The 22378-nt window shown below is 43.1% G+C and overlaps 2 protein-coding genes across 3 annotated transcripts; both read right to left on the minus strand.

Moving 5' to 3' along the window:
* Positions 1 to 615: 615 nt before the first annotated feature.
* On the minus strand, positions 616 to 3732 carry LOC102479062 (keratin, type I cuticular Ha1). Of its 2 annotated transcripts, none has more exons than XM_006155973.3 (7): positions 3379 to 3732; positions 3091 to 3173; positions 2591 to 2747; positions 1663 to 1824; positions 1443 to 1568; positions 1046 to 1266; positions 616 to 769 (listed from the first exon to the last, which is right to left on the minus strand). In XM_006155973.3, exons 1-7 carry the CDS (start codon positions 3724 to 3726, stop codon positions 616 to 618), a joined length of 1251 nt encoding a protein of 416 aa, XP_006156035.1. In that variant the 5' UTR covers positions 3727 to 3732. The 2 variants fall into 2 exon arrangements, with proteins under 2 accessions (XP_006156035.1, XP_027630538.1); XM_027774737.1 differs by having other exon boundaries at positions 1046 to 1262; positions 1439 to 1568; positions 3379 to 3726.
* Positions 3733 to 13937: 10205 nt separating this feature from the next.
* On the minus strand, positions 13938 to 19355 carry LOC102475950 (keratin, type I cuticular Ha8-like). The gene is made up of 7 exons (XM_006156046.1): positions 18927 to 19355; positions 17530 to 17612; positions 16356 to 16512; positions 15864 to 16025; positions 15651 to 15776; positions 15073 to 15293; positions 13938 to 14076 (listed from the first exon to the last, which is right to left on the minus strand). Exons 1-7 carry the CDS (start codon positions 19353 to 19355, stop codon positions 13938 to 13940), a joined length of 1317 nt encoding a protein of 438 aa, XP_006156108.1.
* Positions 19356 to 22378: the final 3023 nt, after the last annotated feature.

Consider the following 22378-nt stretch of genomic DNA (forward strand, 5'->3'; position numbering starts at 1 on the left):
GAAATATGAGTTTCCAGAGCTTCTTCCCAGACCTCAACTCATACCTCCTAAGTTCAAATTAGGATGTCCAGGTCAAGAGAAAAATCTGGGAAGACCTCAAGGGGTAACAGGGGCCACATCACCGTAGCTTCCCTACCCTCCCTTCTGCCTTGCTGCCTGCCTCATCCAAGAGTTCAGGGTGCCAGGCCAGCTGTCTGCCTGCCAGGCATGGAAGAGCTCTTGTATCCAAGAGTCAGGCCATTATATTGCCTGACTTTCAAGTGGCTTTTTATAGAGTACTCAAGTGATGAGCACCTTGAAACAAATGAATACCAATGAGAAAGCATCTGCTTTGCCAGAGAACTCATGTTTATTATGCAGTTATAAGAGAGGGCTGCCCACACTTCAGAGAATTCTCTGGGCAAGCAAGGAAGGAAACAGATTCTGATGAAGGAAAGGGTGGAGCAGGTTGAGCAGGTAACTGAAGACATCAGATGAGTTTCTTGGCTGCCTTACTGGGGCCACTCCAGCATGCAAAGTGTGTTTTCAGGCCCTTTTTGTCAAATTAACCAGAGCCAGGTCAAAGTTCTGGAGCTCTTCACCCTGCATTCTTGATCCTCTGGTATCCCCTGAATTCTAGCGCACGAAGGAATTGCAGGGTCCGCAGCGGGGTCGTGGTGCACAAGGCGTGCAGGGGGCCAAGGGAGCACAAGGTGTGCAGGGATTGGAGACGCAGGGCCCGATAGGCTTGCCACATGCATTGGTCGTGGCGCAGGGGTTGCAGGGCAGGCTGGAGACAAAGATGATGTGGAAAGATGAGTTGCGGGAGACTTATAATCACAGCAAGAGAGACCCCCAAGAGTGGATACCTGTCAGATTTGGCCTGTCCTAGGATGGAGAAGATCACAGGCCCCCTTGTCTGCAAAGCTATCAAATTGCTAGGTCTCTGTATCATAGATTGACAAAAGTATTAGACTAGTGTCTGAAACTCTCAAATCTCTATTCCTAGCTGGCAACATATTCTTCTGTGTATAGCCACATCAAACACCTCCAGCTATGTACTTACTTGCAGTCCTCGCTCTCCAGCAGGCCCCGGTACGTGTTGATCTCGCACTCTAGTCGGGCCCGCACGTCCAGCAGCACCTGGTACTCCTGGTTCTGACGCTCCAGGTCACAACGGATCTCAGCCAGCTGGGACTCCACGTTGGTGATCATGCACTGAATCTGGGACAGCTGGGAGCTGTAGCGGGCCTCACTCTCTGTCAGTGTATTTTCCAGAGAATCTCTCTGTAGTGAGGAAGATCAAGAATGTCAGAAAGATGTTCATCTAAACGGTTTCTCTATGGGGTTCTAAAGAAGTCACAGCTTTGACAGCTAATTAAGGCATGTGGCCCAAAGGACACCTCAGTGACTCTCTGTCCCCGACCTCATAGTACCCACCAGCAGGGCTGAATGGTACACACCAGGTTGTGCTGGGCCTGCAGCTCGATCTCCAGGGCGTTGACTGTGCGTCTCAGCTCAATGATCTCCGCCTGGCAGGTCTGCAGCTGCTCTGAGCTGGACACCACCTGCTTGTTCAGTTCCTCAGTCTGAAATACCCAAGGGGACAGGACAGGATAAGATTCTGCCTTAAGACCTCTAGGGGAGCTGAGGTCCAGAGTGGCCATGTGCTTGGATGCCCACCTGTGTGGTGTACCACTCCTCCACTTCCCTGCGGTTGGTGTCCACCAGGGCCTCATACTGACACCGGGTCTCGTTCAGCACACGGTTCAGGTCCACAGTGGGGGCAGCGTCCACCTCCACATTGAGGCGATCTCCTATCTGGCACCGTAGAATATTGACTTCCTGTGGGTTCATAAAATATAAGAGTTACTATGTTTAACAAAGAATAGACTCTAAGAATTGGCGCTTCTTGTGGAAAGCCCATTCGTCTATTTACTCAGAAAAGAAACTCTGAGTAGACCAAGCTACCATAGCTCAAGGCAAAATGTTCTGCACCCCATATGATACAGCTGCCCTCACCAGTGCTTTGCCAAAGCCCTTGGCTTCAACAAGAATTCCCAAGTATTTGCTTGGATGCCTCTAAGGGATGAATTAATTAATTCACAATTCTCTCCATTTGTAGATTGGCTATGAGGACCTCAGAATGCAGAAATTGCATTGAATCTCAGATTGTATTATCAAACAGTTCTTGCTATCAAGTAAGAAGTAAGATCATGTGATGGTACCTCCCAGAAGAGAGAAGGGACCTCTCAGCATTCTTCACCATGGCTTTGAAAAGGTGGGAAACCACACTAATCAGGCTTGGGACTTTTGGCCTTTGGGGGAGAAAAATGACCATTTACAAGCAAATGGAGAAACTCTGGGAAACTGAAATGATGTAGCAGTTTGGAGTAAGAGATATTTCCTGTCTGGAAACATGGATAATTTCATCTGTCTCAAATTTTTCTTTCATCATGATGTGTTGGTGTTTTGAAGGAAATTTATATCCTCAGCTCCATTTATATATATATTTATATACTCATATTCCTGATTCTGCAGCTCCAAATCACTAAAGCCACTCTCAGCCTGAGCCTGATGAGGTTTCCTCATTTCTCATTCCTTGTCTCACCTCTTCATGATTCCTCTTGAGGCAAAGAAGCTCCTCCTTCAGAGACTCCACCTGGGCCTCCAGGTCGGACTTGCACAGGGTCAGCTCATCCAGGATCCTGCGCAGGCCGTTGATGTCCGACTCCACCAGCTGCCTCAGCGACAGCTCTGTCTCATACCTACACGAGGACAGGGTCAGAGCAGTAACTAGCACATCTTTAAGACGCATAGGATGATCTTTGACAACTTCATTTGCCTTGTCTTCCCACTTTCTGCAATAAGCAGAGCCAGGAGACAAAGTTCTGGAATCAAGGCCAAATATTGGTCCAAAAATAGGCAGATTGACTTGAGGCTTAATCTATTTTTGTGATTCCTTTGGATCCTTTGATCCTCTATAGCATCCTTCATGACTGATGAAATAATCCGTTGTTAGTAAAGCTGTGGAACTCTTTTCTTTAACTAGAGGTTAAGCACAAGAAATAGACACTGGAAACACAAGAAATAGAATTCCAAACAACTCACTTGGTCCTGAAGTCATCCGCGGCCAGCTTGGCATTGTCAACCTGCACCACAAGCCTGGCATTCTCAGACTTGGTGCACAGGATCTGGGAATGAAAGATTGCTCAGTGAGAATTGAAATTAAATATGAAATCATCAACTTCTTTTAAATAGATGAATAAGGTATTTTGAAGATAAAAAGGGAAAAAGCAAGAATCATGATAGCATAGACACAAGAAATACACTACTCTACCACAGACTGAGAATCACAGCAAATTTCACTTGCTTAGAGATGACAGCAAGAACCCTCACCTTCTGTTGGAGCTCTTCAATGGTCCGGAAGTAGGACTGGTAGCTGGCACACACTAAGGGCTCCTGAGGCTGGCACCGCTCACGGATGCGGCTCTCCAGCTCTGCATTATCCCGCTCCAGCTGGTGCACCTTCTCCAGGTAGCTGGCCAGGCGGTCATTCAGGAACTGCATGGTCTCCTTCTCATTGCCATTGAAGGAACCCTCACAGAACCAGTTGCAGTTGCTCACATTGGCAGGGATGTTGCAGGCCCCAGGCAGGGTGCAGCTGTGGCAGCTGGGGGGCACACAGGGCCTGGAGGAGCAGCTGGTGCGGCAGCTCAGGTTGGGCAGGAAGCAGTTGTACGGCATGATACTGGGAGAACAGAGGTGCCTGGCTGAAACAGAAACCAAATTCTCCAAGCCGCAGAGCTGTGGGTTGTCTTCACCTGGGGAGCATTTATATCCCCTCCACACAGGGTGTGGACACAGTATGTAATGTCTTTTTTCTTTTTACTTCTTCACTGGTTTTCAAACGCCCTCTCCTTCAGTCTGTTATTTGCCTTCCTCAGATGAGTCCCTTGTCCCATAAAATTCTTTACTTGGGCTTCTTGCTAAGTCAGGACTCCTCTTCAGGTAGTATATCCATGAAATCAGAGTTCTGTGGTAGACCTTCAAAGAGCTGTACGGTCCAGCCCAAGTACCTGCCCTTGTTAATTGAGTGTTGGTGTATCCTGTGACATTCTTTTGTGTCAGGTGATCCTGCAGCCCCAGAGCCTAACTTATGGCTGGACCCACCTGACATTTCTGGGGGAAAAACAGATTGGTCCATGGAAGAAGTTGCAGTAAGTGGTACCAGTTGAGTCTCTTGCCCTCTGCTTTAAGAGAAGAAAAAAATCTGTAAATTATGTGGCATCCCAAGCTTCAGAAGCCTGAAGGAGGATGATGAAGTTTGATCTGAGGCATGACAGGAAAGGTGGGACAGCTATTTGTGTTTTAAAGACCATATAGTGCCCCCTGTGTCATTTAAGAGAATTATAGAGATAACAAATATTAAAAGTAAAGGCTTTGATAGTTTCAGACCAGAATTTTCTGGAGGGGGAAATAATTTTGAGAAGCCTGGAAAATGCTGTCTGAGAGATCTGTAGATAAGCATTTACGCTATGTAAAAGTACCTGGAGGTATTGTGAGAGAACAGAATAAGGAAATGTTTGTTAAAACACTGAGTATCATGGGACCAGCAGTTGGCATAATGGCTATGTGGCTGGATTCCCATGTAGTCGACCACAGTTCGAGTCCCAGACCCAGTGGCTTAAACTCACACCAGGCGCGTGTGCATGCGTGCCCAAGATCCCGAGAGGAGAATGGAGGAGACGGGATTGCACGTGGCCATTCCCCCTGGGTGATGATTTCTCGCTTTCTGTCTCTCTGTCTCTCTCTCTCTTTCTGGTGAGCGCACACACCCTACAGCAAAAACCTCTCCAAAAAAAAAAAAAACACTGAGCACCCAGCATGGCAGAACAGAGTGATAGCAGACATTAGGAAAATCAAGAGACAACCCAAAGGGGCCTCCATTAGTATAAAATTATTTGAAAATGATCTTACATCTTCTTGCAAATTGACCCTATATTCTGTAATACATCCAAGTTGGAGTTAATATTTTTTGTGGGGTTTTTTAATTAATTCATTAATTTTACATTTATTCACTGAACCCTCCAGAATATATTGCAGAGTGGCCTAATTATACATGTTATCATTGATAATTTTCCATTTCTAGTTTCATATATATATTTCCCCCCTATTTCTCACCCTTTGCCATTTCTCACCCTCTTCCCACACTATCTCTGGTGTCTACAGTTGCTTTCCATTCTTTTTTTCTTCCTCCACATGTTATTGATTCACAAAATATCTTAAATAATCTACTTTCAATAGCAAGGTAAGCTGATATTTACATATCTGTGAACACAATGTCTGACTTCAGGCATAAAACTCTGAGTTGAATGAATATACTATAAAGTAGCACCTATCTGATGCTATATAGCTTACTGTGGTCATTAAATAGATATTTTTAATACATTCTTTTAATTTCAAGAAAAACAGCTTTAACTTTAATAAATCAAAATCAAAGAAATGCTACGAGAGTTTTGCTTAAAACTTACAGCCAGGAAACAGGTTAGGATTCTGTTCAAATAGTAGGTACATGAACCTATGCGTAGCTCGAGACAAGACAAAAATCCTTAATTCCAGAAAATAAAGCCTAGAAGGAAATCAGTAATGTTTTAGTTAAAAGTCATAAGATTCTATTTCACCAGTTCAGTCTCATGTACTTAACCTATCTTCTGTTGTGGTCCGATCTTCCCAATTAAATTCCGGGATATAATATTCATCTCCAGACTTGTTCCTACCATTAAGTTGGCCATTTTCTTCATTGATTTTGAACTCTTATTTCTGTATGTCTGTATTTAGTTCTCCTGGAATAGCACTCCCTTCAGAACTTCTTTAACTTTTTTAATCACTTTTAAATTTCTAACATTTTGTCCAGTTCTCTAAGTGAAGTGGATATACCAGGAAGATGCACCATATTCTGTCCTGAACTTCCTATTTCTAGGTCTACTGGCTTGTACACAACCCACTTTAAACAGCTTAAAGGTATGAAAGGAAGATCTGTGTAGAGTAATTGAATACAAAGGCCTGAGCACCTGAAAAGACAATGCTGACGCACAACATAAACAGGGAACTTTGTTAGGCAAGCCGGGCTTGTTTGGGGTTGATTTGGGAAGCTAAGGAAGGCACCAGGAGATCTGAGGAAGAGGTGGCCAAAGTTCTGAATATATAAAAATTACATAATTATAGGTACCACCGGGTACCATCTACATCTCAGGATGCAGCACCCCCACCTCCATTGTGGCTTTGACTTCCAGCCAGAGCCGTGGTTTTATTGACAACTTATTGGAGTCCTTCTCCCTCTTTCCTCATGAGTCTCAGATAAAAGGTCTTTCATATACATTCTCCAAGACCATTATCACAGCTTATTATAATGCCATTCAGATGAAAAGCCCCACAGCACTACAAAGAAGCCTAATACTTATAATAAAATCAATTTTCTTTTTGTTTTCTTACAAGACAATTAAAGAGGTGAAATAGGCAGATACCACTGAGACTTCCCAGAGGAAGGACACAAGGCAAGTCAGTGGCAGTCAAGAGGAAGCATCTGTCTCCTCTCACCTGGGCTTTGGATGAATAGAAAGGCTCCATGCATCCAGCTGGTGAACATTCACTTGCAGGGACCAACACCAGCCTTCTGCTTTCCAGCTCGCATCAGCCTGCTCTAAAGCACTGGATTCCCAGTAAGGAGCTATTCCTGCAACCCTTTCTTCTTTCCCACTTGGGGAGGTTTTACACTGAGCGCAGACCAGTACTGACAGCATTCTCCAGGCTCCCTGATGTTATCTACTGATTGGCCAGCTTTAGTCAAACTGAGAAGTTTCCAAGCATGAGAAGATTCAAGAATTGAATTCGGGGATTGATGAGAAGACAGAAATGCAATAGCCATACAATATAGAGACATCAGAGAAATGGAGAGAGATGGCTTCAAGGAGATATGCATTTAATAAGAAAGATGAGAACTTCTCCTTTAATAAAGGAGAAGCAAAGAAGAAACCTGGATAAAATCCTCAGAACCTATGAAGCCTGGACATGAATCAAAGCTAGCCCATCCTCAAATGGGCTAACCTGGAGAATGCAAAGCTGAGAAATAACCAAAACAGACTGAATTGATGGACAGAAGAGTGGCCCACCCTACTGAGAGTCCTGCAAGCTGTAAATGGAGATAACTCATGAAAGATCTATAAACACAGCACCACAGCATTTGAGGTCGCCGGAAGAACTGATGTCATTCCCAAGTATCCAGACCAGAGCATCATCTCCATGATCCAGTCTGAGATTTGACTGTGGCTGAAAAATGCAGTTGTTTACACTCAGGCAGTGGAAAGTTAAAAAGGAGCAATCCTACTTGTTCCTGAACAACTAAGGAATGCAGAGAGGAGGAAGGAAGAAGTAGTCAGACCTGCATTGGCTTCAGGTCATAGTCAATTGTCAGCCACATGGAAGATGAAGAAGACAGCAAGTTGCCCCTGTTTCCTGCCAGTTACACTTCAAAGTTCCTCTTTCTCCTGCTGGCTGCCCTGCAGAAGGTGAAATGGCACAGGAATTCAGGATGGAGACTGCAGACAGACTTGCTGGTGAGTAAACACAATGCTACCATCCATTGTAAATCTAGTCTCTTTTCTTGTAGCGTTTTCAAAATATCAATAGGTTTGAGTGAATTTGCATCTTGAATTAGTGGAGGAAGTGGGACCCTAGGGTTGTAAGGTCACCATGACCTCATACAGGTTAGGAGAAGATTTCATGTAGTCCTTACATTTCCTAATTAGAATTTTTGCAAATTTCATTTACTCATAGTTAAAATGAACAATGTCTATCAAACCCACATTCTTTATTCGGTTCAAATTAACTCAAAATACACTTATTTGGCAATTTTATCATGCTGGGCCCAGGACCGAACTGAAATGGAAGACTCATAGTTCTGTTAACGGATTATCTTTTTATGCACAATTTCGGCCACTATAGGTACCAAAGCTATATAAAAACTAGCCAGAAAGTAAAGAGATGTGATATTTAAAAGGTGTGAGATGCGACTGCTGGCAGTGTGGTGATTTAGGCAACTGGATACAATATAGCCAACTGTGTAGTTCAAGTCCCAGCCCCAGTGGTTTGAAAAATACACTGGGTTCATGTTTGTGTGTGTGTGTGTGTGTGTGTGTGTGTGTGTATGCACGCATGCTCTCGAAATCCCAAAAAGAGGGAGAAATGAAAGAGAAAGGATTTCAGTGTGACCATCCCCCATGGGGGGGATGTTTAGTCACCTTCTCTCTCTCTCTCTCTCTCTCTCTCTCTCTCTCTCTTTCTCCACCAAGAGCACATGGCACATGCCCTCTGGCAAATGTTTTTTTTAATTTTTAAATGATAGCAAAAATGTAAGATGAACATTTGGAACTATGAGAGGACTTTTAAAAGTCTGTGCAAAAATAGAATTAAAATATGAGATTTTTAGGCACAAAAATTGTTTTAAATCCATGCATAATTTTTTCATAATATGCATTTTCCATGAACTTTTGAAGACTTCCTCGTGTGTTTGTATATAATGTAATCAGAAAACTGCAATACGACATTAAAGGTTATAGTCATTGTTGAACATCTTCTGTGTGTTCAGCACAGTCCCAAAGCAAAGGACCTGGAAGAAAGCCCCTGGTAGCTTGAAAACCATATCCAGTACATGTATATGCATGCCCAAAATTCTGACAGGGTGAAGAAATGGAGAAGAAATTGTGGCATGACCCTGCTCTATTGGAGGGTACTTACCCCTCTCTCTCTGGCAAGTGCACGTGCCCTCTGGCAATCTTTTTAAAAGAAAAAAAAATTTTTTTAAAGAATCTTTTCTTCAACCACGTCTGGTAATTAGTTATTTTGGCAGTTGGATCTTGTTGCTTTGGAGACCACAGAATGGATGGTTGTGTCAGCCTATTGCTCCAGCCTCATGGCATCCCCACAGGATCCCTGTGGGCTTTGAGGTAACTTTTAAAGCAAGTGAAAGAGGGGCCAGCAGGTGGAGTAATGGCTAAGGTGCTGGACTCCCACATGGCCCACGACAGTGAAATCCCTGGACATGGTGACTTGAAAAATCATAATTGGCACTTGTGCATATATATTCAAAATCCCAAGAGGAGGATGGAAGAGAAGAGACTCTCTGGTGAGTGCATGCACCCTATGACAAAAAAAAAAAAAAAGGAAAAGAAAGCAAGTGAAAGAAGTTTTTGGCAAGTGCAAGATAGAAAATGATCCCAAGGGTATGGTGTGGGGTAGAGAAAGAAAAGAAACAAAAGTAAAAAAAGCAAATGTGAAAGGAATAGAAAAAGGAATGAGTGGAAAAAACGGAGGTAGCATGTGGACCTCTGGTAAATAGACCTGGTTCCGCCACCTTCAAGACCAGACTGATCTCCTTGAAGCTGGGGGGGGGGGGATTAGAGCCTTGGAGGTCAACATGAATGGTAGTATAACATGTCTGATAACCATGGAGGAAGAAGACAAGGGAGATTTGGGTACAATAACCACCATAAAGAGGGGATCTTCACCCAAGAGAAGCCAGGAGATGGCCAAAGACCAGAAAGAAGTTCAGTCCAAAATGTCAAGTTTGGGGAGGGGAAAACATTGCAGGGTGAAAGTACCAGGAAAATCATTCCTGGTAAATCTCAAACTTGAACACCTTATAAAATCCAGAGTTATATGAACTTCACTGTATGTGAGGTTTTAACTAGATGTACTTCCAGCAAAGTCGTTAACAGTTGATACAGAGAAGGAACAATAGATCAGAAAGGAGAAGACTCAGGTTTGAGTGCTGGACACTGCCTACACCTGCTATGAGACCTTGGAAGGGTCATTTGGTTTTCCTATGCCTGAACATCTCACACTGCCCGTTGGAGATTGTTCCTATTCTGTCTCAAGGTTGGATAGGGGCTCAGATTAGAAAACAAATTGGATTAAACAATGAACATCTGTAAGGGATTTAGACTACTTCTTTTTTTTTTTTTTTAGAGATTTTCACTGTAGGGCGCGTGCGCTCGCAAGACAGACAGAGAGAGACATAGAGCCAGAAAGCGAGAAATCACCCCCCAGGGGGGATGGTCACACCGCAATCCCTTCTCCTCCATTCTCCTCTCGGGATCTTGGGCATGCACGCACACACGCCCAGCGTGAGTTTTAAGCCACCGGGTCCAGGACACGAACCGCGGTCGACTACGTGGGAGTCCAGCGACATAGCCATTACGCTAACTGCTGGTTCCCTAGACTACTTCTTTTATCTTCCTCTTCAATAGGCATCATGGTATTAGTAATGGCAGGCTTGGATTGAGCTGCTTTAATGATCTCAGTCATTGAAATAGTGAGGATCCTCAAGCATCAAGCTACTTTCAGATACTACAGAACATTCATTCCTTGCACCACCTTTTGTGGCATAAATTCCCAGAAGTGGCTTCTCTAATATAAACATCTCATTTCCTTCAAGGAAAAAAATCATTAACAATGGGATAATTATGGTTCTATCATCCTACTGAAAAAATATGAGAATTGGCCCCTATAAAGCACAGTGCTTAAATGTACAGCTGCTAGGGACCAGCAGATGGTGTAATAGTTATGATACCAGACTCCCGCGTAGTCTACTGCAGTTCAAGTCCTGGACCTGGTGGCTTAAAACTCATGCCGGGTGCAGAAACAATCTGTTCAGGAGAAACTTGAATTTTGATTTTTGATCTTTTCCTGAGCCAGTGATACGTGGTACAATACTTTCTTGCAGTGCCAAACACTGGCAGCAAGTCACAGTTCACCATCAGCCCCACAATCACGAGAGTAAACAACCAGTACTCAACAGTGTGTGGCGCCACTGGTGTTTTTTGGTAGTCTGTTTTGTGTTTTCTCACTCCATCCTGTCTAAAAATGCCCATTTTGACTTAGGATATTTTCAACTCACCATGTGTTTACAGGGCTTAACGCCTTCATAAATGAAGTAGCGTATATAAAAAAATATGTAATTTAGATCAATGCCTGCTTAGTAGTAAGAGTGCAATGACGATGATGATGGCAACATTGATGATGATTCTGGTGGTTGTGATGGTAACAATGGACTATTTGGGTTCCAAGAAAGCACTTCATCCATACACATTCACACACACACACGCACACATACACACACACACAGCTTGAATGTAATAATTCCTGTCCCAGTTTTTTCCCAGAAGCCCAAACAACTAAACACACACATAAACACACACACACACACACTCTGTCTCATCAATGCTAATCTTTTCATTATAAATGACAGCCAGTACATTAAATGTGAACTTAAGAAACATAGGTCAATCACCCCTGGGCCCCAGTGACTCACTTCATGTCACCAGAAAAATCCCTCAACCACTGAATGACTCACCTTCTCTCTCTCTCCCTTAAATGGGAACAATAAGTGCCTACTCTATCATGGTGCGAGAATAAGTGAGTTTATTTTGCTAGACAGCTTTGAACTTGTTGGATGAAAGGAGCTATTTAAGTACAAAGGAGGAGGTGAGGATGGTTGGGCCAGGTGCTAAATTAAGGCTAATAATTTTCACTGAGACCTGCTGTTGGGTACATGCCTAAGGGGTGTGTCACATATGCACAAACATCTCCATTATATAGGAAAAAAAGCAAAGACATAGCAGAGAAAAGGGGAGGGTGACCCTTTCCAGGCTTTTTACGATGCAAGTCCTGGTGCCTCCCAGGCAAATCAGTCTTATCTACATGGACAGTGACCAACAGGCAGAATTCTGGACTTGAGAGCTTCTCACTTATGCCTTCTCCAATCTTGAGGCTTGGGACTGTGGTTACTCCTAGCTCCAAGCTCTGTACTAGGATAGGGTGTATTAAACAACAGTATTCCCATGGTAGCTGTAGGAAATTGGGTTGAGAACTCCCACAGACACCAAAATCTGTGAGTGCTGAAGTCCCTTATATACAATGGCATAGTACTTGCATATAACCTAAACACATCCTCCTGTATACTTTAAGTCTTCCAGAGATAACTCATAATACCTCATATGATGTAAATGTTATGTAAATAGTTATACTATATTGTTTAGGACATAATGACAAGAAAAAAATCTGCACACATTCAGTACAGATGCAACTTTTTTTTTTGGAACATTCATACTTGAATTTGCAAGTACAGTCAGCTTATAAATTCAGATGTGTAATCTGTGGATGTAGAGGGCTGACTTTACTTGTAAATTTCAGAGAGGTCACAAAGCAGAGATAGAAAACAAAAACCAGCTCCTAGAGTACATTTGATGAGCTCCACCTTAACATATGTGGTTTCACTGATGAATAAAAACTAGAAAGCAAAGAACTTGGGAGCTAGAGACCCTCGACAGTATCTCGTCCAGCCCCATCATGTGCCTGAGTGTCCTCCTCCACATGCCCACCAGGTGGTTGTGAAGCCTCTGCTTGAATATCTCCAATGATGAAGAACTCACAGCTTTTCATCTTAGGCCAGCTGTGATGCTGAATTCTGAAGACGTACTTATTCTCAGCCATGGCTGCCTAAACATAGAACTTCTGGTTGACATGTCTATTACCTGCAAATTCCAAGCCAGATAGCTGCCGGAAACACCAGTGGAGCTAATCAGGGAGCGAGCTTGGGTGGGTCAGCATGTTTGGGTCAAACTATCACCTTTCTTAAACTGATAGTCTATCATGTCAGGTACAGCAATTACCATCATTTAACATTTTCAGGGTTTCACAACATGCAAGAGAAAAGCACAAGCTCAATGGCATGAGGAATTCCTCATCCACAGGACATAAAGAGAGCAAGTCTACCCTATGTCTGGTTGGGCAGGGTGCAGTCCCCAAATATATCCCCTATCTCAGTGGTTCTCAGACTTAAGTATGTCAGAATCACCTGGAAGGCTCAATAAAACAGACTGCTGATTCAGAAGGTCTAGGATGGGCCTTAAGAATCTGCATTTTCAAGAGTTTCCAGATGATACTAGTTTGAGGCCCTGAGCCTTCTGATGTTTAATTTTTTTCCCCCTTCAAAGCTTCCAAACAATAAACTTTGGATGTAGTTCAAAATCTTGACTCAGTCACCAGCTGAGAATAAAAACCACTCCTTCTTGGCAGAGTTGTTGTGGGACCCTGTGTCATAATATCTATAAAGCTCAGCACAGTGCTTGCCCATAATGAGCATGCAATCATGAAAGCTTGATTTAAGTAGGGCATTCTGGGAGAGCTGGAAGATCTCTAACAGAAGCTTTTCTTTTGCACAAGGACCAGGCAACTTCATCTAGACTTTGAGGGCATTTTACTTACTATCTGTATTTTAGAAGCTCTGTCCGTGAATCTGGTTTCAAATAGCTTGGTCAGGACAAGAGAATTGGATATCTCTCATCTGTACCATTTTGCTGCAGTCACATTTTTAACTTCAGTCCCACTGGCTTTGCTCTCTCCCAGAACTACTTTGGTATATAAGCCACAACCTCACTTCTATAGGATTAGCTGGCTCAAGGAGCACCCAGCAAGTCTCCCAAAATAGGAGATGAAAACTGAGACCAGCAGCCACTGGCTTCATTATTGCTGCAGAAGTGAAGTTTATTAGCAAAATAAAACCGAGATTGCCTTCCCCATCTCAGAAAAATCAGGCCACAGAAGAGGGAAAATGGAGCACTCAACACACCCTGAAGAGAGGAGGCATAAATTCAGGTGCAGGGGTTGAGCTGCTGTACTCAAAAGCAGCTAGCAACAGAAGCACTAACCCTCTGCCTGGCTGACTGAGAAAGTAAGGCCTTGGGTAGCAGACTGAGAAACAGAGTCAAAGAGACTGAAGATGTTTTCTATTTTCCAGTGCCTCAGGCATCTGAGTGCTTTGGAGTGTGACAGCATGATGGTATCAGATGATGTCAGACTCATGATGTCAGAGCCAATAATGTCAGATGATGTCATTCTCATGATTTCAAAGTTGATGAGCAGGGCCCACAGAAGACCCGAGGAGACCCAGAAAGGCAGGGATCGCTGAGGGTACAAGATGTCGGGGCTGGACAGGAGATGCTGGCGGCTGAAGTTGCACATGGGTTGCAGGGAAGTCTGTCAAGAGAAAAAGGGTGTTTGAAACATTGGTATAAGAAGTGTATAAATGGAGGCCAGCAGGTGGCATGGCAGTTAGGGGTGCTGGACTCCCACGTGGCCAACTGTGATTCAAGTCCCAGACCTCGTGGCATTCTTTCTCACTCTCTTTTTCTCTCTCTCTCTCTTTCTCTCTCTCTCTCTTTCTCTCTCTCTCTGGTAAGTGCAAGTGCCCTATAGCAAATTTAAAAATAATAAAAATAAATAAATAAATAATTAAAATAAAAAGAAATGCATGAAAAACAAAAGGATATAGACACATTTTAGAATCTGAGAGGAGCAAAAGAGAATTTTAGACCTTAGAGATCCCTCTAAGCCTAAAAGAACTTGCCCAAAATTTATAGTGGAACTGGGGGGTCAGTGCTCAGAGCCCCTATGTGCAAGGCAAGGGTTACCTCCCATGTAGTAGAAATATGGCAAAGAGAAAAAACAGAACGGCAAGTAGAACAAAAACAGGCCAGACAGCAATAGTTCTCTTACTTTAAATAAAGCCCTTGATCATGTTCCTTTTTGCTTAAAGCAGTGTATTATCCATTTTACCCTTTTCACAGGCCTATTGAAGAACTAAAATGAGAGAACAGGAGCACATGCACTTAGCAATACTTTAAAATGCTAAGAGCTTGAAGAATTGTTGTGAGTTTAAGAATTCTTCCAGAGAGAATTTAGCAAAACTTAAATGCGCAGAGTTCTCAGTATTTGAGCCCTCTAAGAACATGACCAGAAGCTAGGAATGCAACATGGTCAGAAAAACAATGGCATGAGGCAAAACATTCTTACACACCCCCATTTCTGTCAAGACACATGGAAGTTCGCTAGTCCTCTAGATAGCAAATTTGTCTCCAAAGAGGGGCTCTGTAGTGCCACCTCCACCTGACCTCCAGGGCGTCCTGTAGGTCATTTCCAATAAGAGGTCTCTGTTTTTGCACATGGTGTTGATATAGACATTAGAGTACCTACTTGCAATCCTCACTCTCTAGAAGGTTCCGGTATGTGGCTATCTCACACTCCAGCCGAGCCTTGACATCCAGCAACACCTGGTACTCCTGATTCTGCCGCTCCAGGTCAGCCCGGATCTCAGATAGCTGCTCCTCCACGTTGCTGATGAGGCTCTGCATCTGGGCCAGCTCAGTGCCATAGCGACCCTCAGCTTCACACAGTGAGTTCTGCAGACAGTCCTTCTGTAATACCAAAGAAAGGGTGAAACAGATTTAAAGATCATAGACCCTTGCACTCAACCTCTTCAGTAAGACCATGATACCCAAGACATTTCCAGGCCCGGAGAACAATTCAATACCCTATTGAAGTCTTCATCTGGAAAAATGAGCACTACTATTGCCCTTCATCATATACCTTTAAGAACCTCCCTCACCCAGGTTAGTGTTCATTTACTAAGTATCCAGCTCTATGAAAAAGTCCTTCCAAAGGAAGGTTCAAGGTTTAAACTGTGTTCCCTGTGGGTATATAAGTGAGGACTGTACTGAATCCAAACAACTACTTCTGAGACACAGAACTAAACCTTCCACACTGGAACTCACCAGTGTGTGTTGAGCCTGGAGCTCCACCTCCAAGGCATTCACCGTGCGTTTCAGCTCCAGGATCTCTGACTGGCAGCACTGCAGCTCCTCAGAGCAGGACATGGCCTGCAGGCTGATACCTTCAGACTGAAGCACAAGTGCACAAAGACTTGGTTACCTCCATGCTCACACGGAGGCCAGCGGCTGACCCTGTCCCTGTAGTATTGCCCTCACCTGGGCCTGGAACCACTGTTCCACATCCTGGCGGTTGGTCTCCACCATGGCCTCGTACTGGCACCGCATCTCCTCCAGCACCCTGCTCAGATCTGTGGTGGGCTCAGTGTCCAGCTCAATCCGGAGTTTGTCTCCCAGCTGACGTCTCAGAGTATGGACTTCCTGTGAGCATAGGAAGAAGATGACCCATCCATCAAGCCCCCTCTACCCTCCATCCAAAACCTCAGATCCTACTTCCCATCCTCCCCAGAGATCTCCTTGTGTTTCTCCAAAGTGAGGCACTGCCCACAACAGCCCAGCAGCTTCCAGAGGCTGTGGATAAAAATTAACTTCTCTTAGAAAGTGAAGGCTCACTTTCATGACTTGTGAGGCTTAACCCTGAAGCAGAGCCTGCAGACCTTCCATCTTGAGCAGGAAGAAGCCTTATTCTTCCATTAATGAGTCTTATTTTACCCCTGAAAAGTCTCAGTACATCATACAAAGACCACATACCTGCTCATGGTTCTTCTTGAGGCAGAGTAACTCTTCCTTCAGAGACTCCAGTTGGGCCTCCAGATCACACTTGGCAAGGGTGAGGTTGTCCAATGCCCTACGCAGGCCACAGATGTCAGCTTCCACCAGCTGACGCAGGGAATGCTCTGTCTCATATCTTTAATGGGGAAAGTGCAGGAACAAAAATTCGAGTGTAGGACCAAGTCATGACTTACAGCATAATTCCACTGGCCTTCCCTCAGCAATCTAGTTGTAAATGGGCTCTTCCTATGCAATGTGTTTGTAACCCGGAAAGTGACAGGATGCACCCCACTCATCCAATGCTAAGTACTTAAGAAGAACCACACAGAGTAACTGGTATTAAGGACACCATGATGGACCAAGCTGCAACTGCCCTCCTGGGCTTACGGCCCCAAAGGAAGGCATTTAAGTAAACAAATAATCACAACAGTGTGATGACTGAAGACACTCATCTTCTGAGCCACCTATTGAAAGGGACCCTGGATTCTCTCTTAGAAATAAAATTGCCAGGGTGGAAGGAAGGAAATGGTTTTATTAGCTCTAAAACAGTGAGGCTTCTACAGTTTTTTTGAAGAAAGATGATAAAGAGTGCCCCTTCCTTCTCCCAGGGCAGAACTTTCTCAGGTGTTATAACCATTTTGATCTTCACTCACCTCCAACTAAGGCTGCAGAACATGATTTCTGTCATGAGTTATAAACACACAAATTAATTGAGCTATAGCATGAAAACATCCTCATTAAGGCAGCAGTTTCCTAGGAAATAGCCTCAAGAGAGGAAAATTTGGTACTAAATTTGGGTCCAAGTCCCAGTTCTACTACTCAGTAGCTACATGGCTTCTGGTCATCACTTAAGCACTCTGAACCTCAGCATCCCCACCTGAGGAGATGCCATCCCTGCTCTGCCTGCTTCACTTGGTTCTTACAATAGAATCAAGTGGATGATGCATTCTCAACATGCTGCAAACTCTCAATGCTAAACAATTGAAGAGCAGATTTTTTTTAAAGATTTTGGACTTAATGCCTTTAATTTCTCCTGCTGTGACTGTTGGGTTGGAGTCTTGACTGATTTCATCTTGGTGCAATTGAATCACTGGAGAGAAGACACCAAGTTTGGCATCTGGCTTTTTTTACTCCATGTTCTGACTCAACTCACTTGGTCCTGAAGTCGTCTGCAGCCAATTTGGCATTATCTATTTGTACAACCAGCCTGTTGTTCTCAGATTTGGCACACAGGATCTGGGAAAAAGAAAGTAAGCTCAGTGAGTGATATACTGTTCCTAAAGCCAGTGAGAGCCTTGAATCAGAAGAAGTTCCATTGAATGAGGTTCAAGCTACAACATCTCCTTGGACAATACAAACTCCCAAACATGTTAGAGATGTTTTATGGAGCAAAAAGGAGATGTGCAGGAGGCTTCTTGGCAAAGGATAAAGGCATAGGATCAAAGAAACCAGGGGATGGAAATAGTAGCAAATAAGCATGTAATGAACATATTGTTTTTCCAAATATGATACTTAACCTTCTATAAATCAGATCAGAAATCTAAGAGACAGAACAATGGTCTGGGTATGAAAGCTTTAGATAAAGTGGGATCCATTCTAGATAGGAAGCTCCTTACTCTGGCTTTCCCACCTCCCCAAAGCTCTCTGAATCAGTCAAATTTTTATGACCCCTATTTAGACACTCTTTGTCTTCATGTCTCTAAAAGTAAGATACAGGCTTTTAAGAAGAGCTGACTGGATGATCAACAGTAGACATGCAGAGGCCAGTGTATGAATGAATGAATAGACCCTGGTTCATCAAGGACATTAGAAAATATTCTTCTCACCAGGTTTATTGCACCACAAGTTAGGTTGCTTTCATAAAAATTGTCGCTGTTGGGACCAGCGGTTAGAGTAATGGCTATGTCGCTGGACTCCCATGTAGTCGCCCGTGGTTCAAGTCTCGTACCCAGTGGCTTAAACTCGCCAGGCGCATGTGCGTGTATGCCCAAGATCTCAAGAGGAGAATGAAGAAGGGATTGTGGTGTGGCCAGCCCCCCGGGGGCTGATTTCTCACTTTCTGTCTCTCTGTCTCTCTCTGTCTTTCTGGCAAGCACACACACCCTATAGCAAAAACCTCTCAAAAAAAAAAAAAAGGAAAAAAAATTGTCACTGTTAACTATGATGTAGGATTTGTAGGTACTAAAACAAAGCATGAACTCAGAATCCTGGAGGCAAATCACACACCTCATCCTTTTCACATTTCCATTCACCTTCACTCTACAATTAAAAAATAATAATAATAATTCTACTGCTGATCCAGACCCTGAACATCTAATGCAGAGGTCACTGATCTTTCTTTGTAAAGGGTCAAATAGTAAATATTTGAGGCTTTTCAGACAACATACCTTCTGTTGCAATTACTCAAATCTGTTGTCATAGCCCAAAAGCAGCTGTAGACAATACATAAATGAATGGGCATAAAACTCTATTAATAAAGCCAGGTGGTAGGCTGGATTTGGCTTGCGGATGGTAGTTTGCTAACCCCTGATTTGGCACCGTAAACTTTACCTTCTGCTGGAGCTCCTCAATGGTCTGGAAGTAAGACTGGTAGTCCGGGCACACTGTGGACTCATGGCATTTACTAATCTCTCTGATGCCGGTCTCCAGCTCCGCATTCTCCTGCTCCAGCTCGCGCACCTTCTGCAGGTAGTTGGCCAGGCGGTCATTCAGAAACTGCATGGTCTCCTTCTCATGGCCATTCAGACTGCCTTCACCATAGCTCCCACAGATTCCAATGTTGCCAGGAATGTGGCAGGTCCCTGGCAAGGGACAAGCAGTGTGGCAGCTTTGGGGCAGACAGAGGCTGGGTCGGCCCAGAGGCGTGGACCCCACACGGACTCTGTTGGCATGTGCCACATTGGCCAAGAGGCCTGGGAAGGCAACCTTGGTCTCTAAAACTTGCCCTGTGAGGAGAGGGTTACAGCAATTAGAAGTCATGGTGCTAAAAGCCTAGGCTCCTGCTTCACCTACAGTTGGATTTACTTATGGCTAAAGCCTTCCTTTTCCTATAGACCTTATATAGGCCTGTAATGGGTGTTGGTACAAAAAAACTGGCATTTTCCTCATTAATATTTATGTTGATTGTTATACAATCACTGTATTAGTCAGTGATTTTTTTGCATCCTATAAAGAGTTAATGAGCTCATGAAAGAGGCCTTACACCTGTACACAATGCTTCCCATCACTACAAGGTCCTAGAAAATAGAAAAAAGGTCTTTTTCAAGCTGCCTGCTTTCCATGCCTATGAATTCTTTCCCTTTCTATCCCTTATATCTGTAAAATAAGCAAGAACCAGATATTTCTAAAATTTTCTCAAACGTTTCACTCTCATAGTCTTCTAATTTCAGAATGTTCCCATTGTAGGAAAACCTGAAATATTAGTCAATCAGGCACACAGAAACAGGAAAGCTCCTGATTAGTTTGTCTCAGTATATACTGTAAAGTGCCCAGTATGGCCTGCTTGTGGGGAGGAAGGGTTAGATTTTAATAAGGGAGATGAGACAGTAAATGACCTCAGTATTACAAAGGCATTAAGAGTGGGTATCCAAGAGAAAGAGGGGAAGAGAGAGAGATGTGAAGATTTCATTGAGAGATCAGAAAAGACTGCACTGAATAAGCGATTTTTAAAACGTGTTTTGAGAGACCAGCAGATGGAATAACGGTTACATCACTGGACGCCCACACGGCCTACCGCAGTTAGAGTCCCAGATCCGGAGACTTGAAACTCACATCAGGCGCATGTGCATATGTACCCAAAATCACAAGAAGAGAATGAAGGAGAGGGGATTGCAGTATGACCATCTACCGTGGGGGGTGATTTCTCACTTACTGTTTCTCTGTTCTCTCTGTCTCTCTGGTGAGCACACACCCTCTACAGCAAAAATTTTTCTTAAAAAAAATAAAAATGTGTTTCGAATGATGAGAGAAAACAAACTAACAGAATCAAACATGTTTGGGAACTAGAAAACAGTCTACTTGTGTTAGCACTTGTAATGAAGATACGAACACAAACATTAGAAAGTTGCATTTAATCTAGGTAGTAGGAAGTTTTGAGTGTCATTATCTTCAGTATACAAGGAGACTTCAAAAAGTTTTGAAAGGCCAACTCCATAGTACAACAGTTAAGCACTGTGCATGGAGACCTGGATCCCACATGGAAGACCATTGTTTAATCCCAGCTCCAGTGTCTTGAGAAACACACCAGGTACGTGTGTACATGTTGCCAAAATCCCAATGAGATGGAGAAATGAAAGAAAAGACATTGCAGCATGACCATGTCCCATTATGGGTGCTTTCTTCTTCTCTCTCTCTTCCCCTTCCCCCTGCATACTCCAACCTGAACATGGTCGCTCTCTGGAAATCAGTTTCTTTCCTTTTTTTTAAATAAATAAATAAAAACTTGTGGGGAAATGTAATTAAAGTATAAGTTTATCTTGCTGTAAAAAATTGAAGTCCATGCATGGCTTATTGTTTTTTAATACACATTTCCCATTAACTTTATGAAGACTTCTCATATAATTTTCAGATAAAGGCAAGTGAAAGATGGAAGTTTGTGCTGGAAGCTGATTTTCCTCACTTACGAAGAAAAATTAATAGCCAGATTCCTTCAGAAGGAAAGTAACTGAAAAGAGATGGACTCGTTTACAAATATCAGGGGTAACACAAGTTAAAATGATGAAAGAGGAATATTAATTCAAATTGATTTTGGTGTTTGAAAACTAACACACTTTTTAAAAAAATACTTTTTCTTTATTTATGACAAAACACATCTGTGCATGAGAGAGAGAAAGGCCTGCCCTCCACAGGGTCTGGTCACATCACAATCCCCCTTCTTCCAGTCTTCTAGTCCAGTGGGATCTTGGACACTCTCATGTGTGCCCAGCATGTTTCAGACTGACTGGATTGGAGATTCAAACCACAGTTGCCATGTGGCTTCCAGCACTGCAGTTCAACACGCTTTACCTGTGCCACCACAGCTGGGCGCTGACATTTCTCTGTAACCCATGGCTCAAACAAGAAATCAAGTGGACTAGCAGATGGTGCGGTAGTTGTGGTATTAGATCCCACATGGCTGACTCTGAGATTCAAGTCTCTAATCCAGCAGCTTAAAAGACATGTTGGGTCAGCAGGTGGCATGGTGATTGAGGCACTGGACTCCCACATGGCCAACCACGATTCAAGTCTCAGACTTGGTGGCTTTCTCTCTCTCTCTCTCTCTCTCTCTCTCTCTCTCTCTCTCTCTCATGAGCAAGCATGCCCTATAGCAAATTAAAGAAAGATAATAATAAATTAAATCAATATTTCTTTAAAAAATAAGGCATGCTGGGAAAAAGACGACATATTTAGTAGATACAAAAATGAAAGGTTATCTACTAATGATAATGTATATGGTAATGACTTTGACTTGATTAATATACACCGTATTCACACTGGAGGGAAAAAACATGTCATACATTGTAAAGATGTAGTGATTAAGTGTAAATTTTAAAATTAAATTAACTTTTTAAAAGGACACTCTAGGCTCACGTGCTTACATGTCGAAAATCCCAAGAGGAGATTGGAGGAGAAGGGGTTGTGGTTCTTGCTTTTCCTCTTTCTGTCTTGCTCCAACAAATGCAGGTGCCCTATGGCAAAAATCTAAAACAAGAAAGAAGAAAGAAAAAAAAAAATCAAATGAAAAATTTTTAAAGTATTTTTAGCTGAATTAAAATGAAAATGCAAGAAACAAATAAATTTACTTCTGAGCCTTTCTCTGGGCAAATATGAAACAGAAAAACACTTCCAGAAGTTAAAAAAAAAAAAAAAAAAAAAAAAAAAAAAAAAAAAAAAAGGTAGTGTTGGTGGGGATGTAGTGAAAGGGGAACTTTTTTACACTGCTGGTGGGAATGTAAATTGGTCCAGCCACTGTGGAGAACAATTTGGAGATTCCTCAAAAATCTACAAATAGAACTACCATATGA

This window comes from Tupaia chinensis, unplaced genomic scaffold (assembly GCF_000334495.1).
Source record: "Tupaia chinensis unplaced genomic scaffold, TupChi_1.0 Scaffold000477_1, whole genome shotgun sequence".
Lineage (NCBI taxonomy): Eukaryota > Metazoa > Chordata > Mammalia > Scandentia > Tupaiidae > Tupaia > Tupaia belangeri.

What these genes read in the sequence shown, in the direction of transcription:
- LOC102475950 (XM_006156046.1), bottom strand. Translation starts at nt 19,355, where the DNA reads ATGACTTCTAATTGCTGTAACCCTCTCCTCACAGGGCAAGTTTTAGAG. An exon ending in TTGAGGAGCTCCAGCAGAAG is followed by an intron (nt 17,613 to 18,926) that starts GTAAAGTTTACG and finishes TCTTTTTCCCAG; the next exon opens with ATCCTGTGTGCCAAATCTGA. An exon ending in GCAGACGACTTCAGGACCAA is followed by an intron (nt 16,513 to 17,529) that starts GTGAGTTGAGTC and finishes TCCCCATTAAAG; the next exon opens with ATATGAGACAGAGCATTCCC.
- LOC102479062 (XM_006155973.3), bottom strand. Translation starts at nt 3,726, where the DNA reads ATGCCGTACAACTGCTTCCTGCCCAACCTGAGCTGCCGCACCAGCTGC. An exon ending in TCAAGAGGAATCATGAAGAG is followed by an intron (nt 1,825 to 2,590) that starts GTGAGACAAGGA and finishes ATGAACCCACAG; the next exon opens with GAAGTCAATATTCTACGGTG. An exon ending in TGCAGGCCCAGCACAACCTG is followed by an intron (nt 1,267 to 1,442) that starts GTGTGTACCATT and finishes TCCTCACTACAG; the next exon opens with AGAGATTCTCTGGAAAATAC.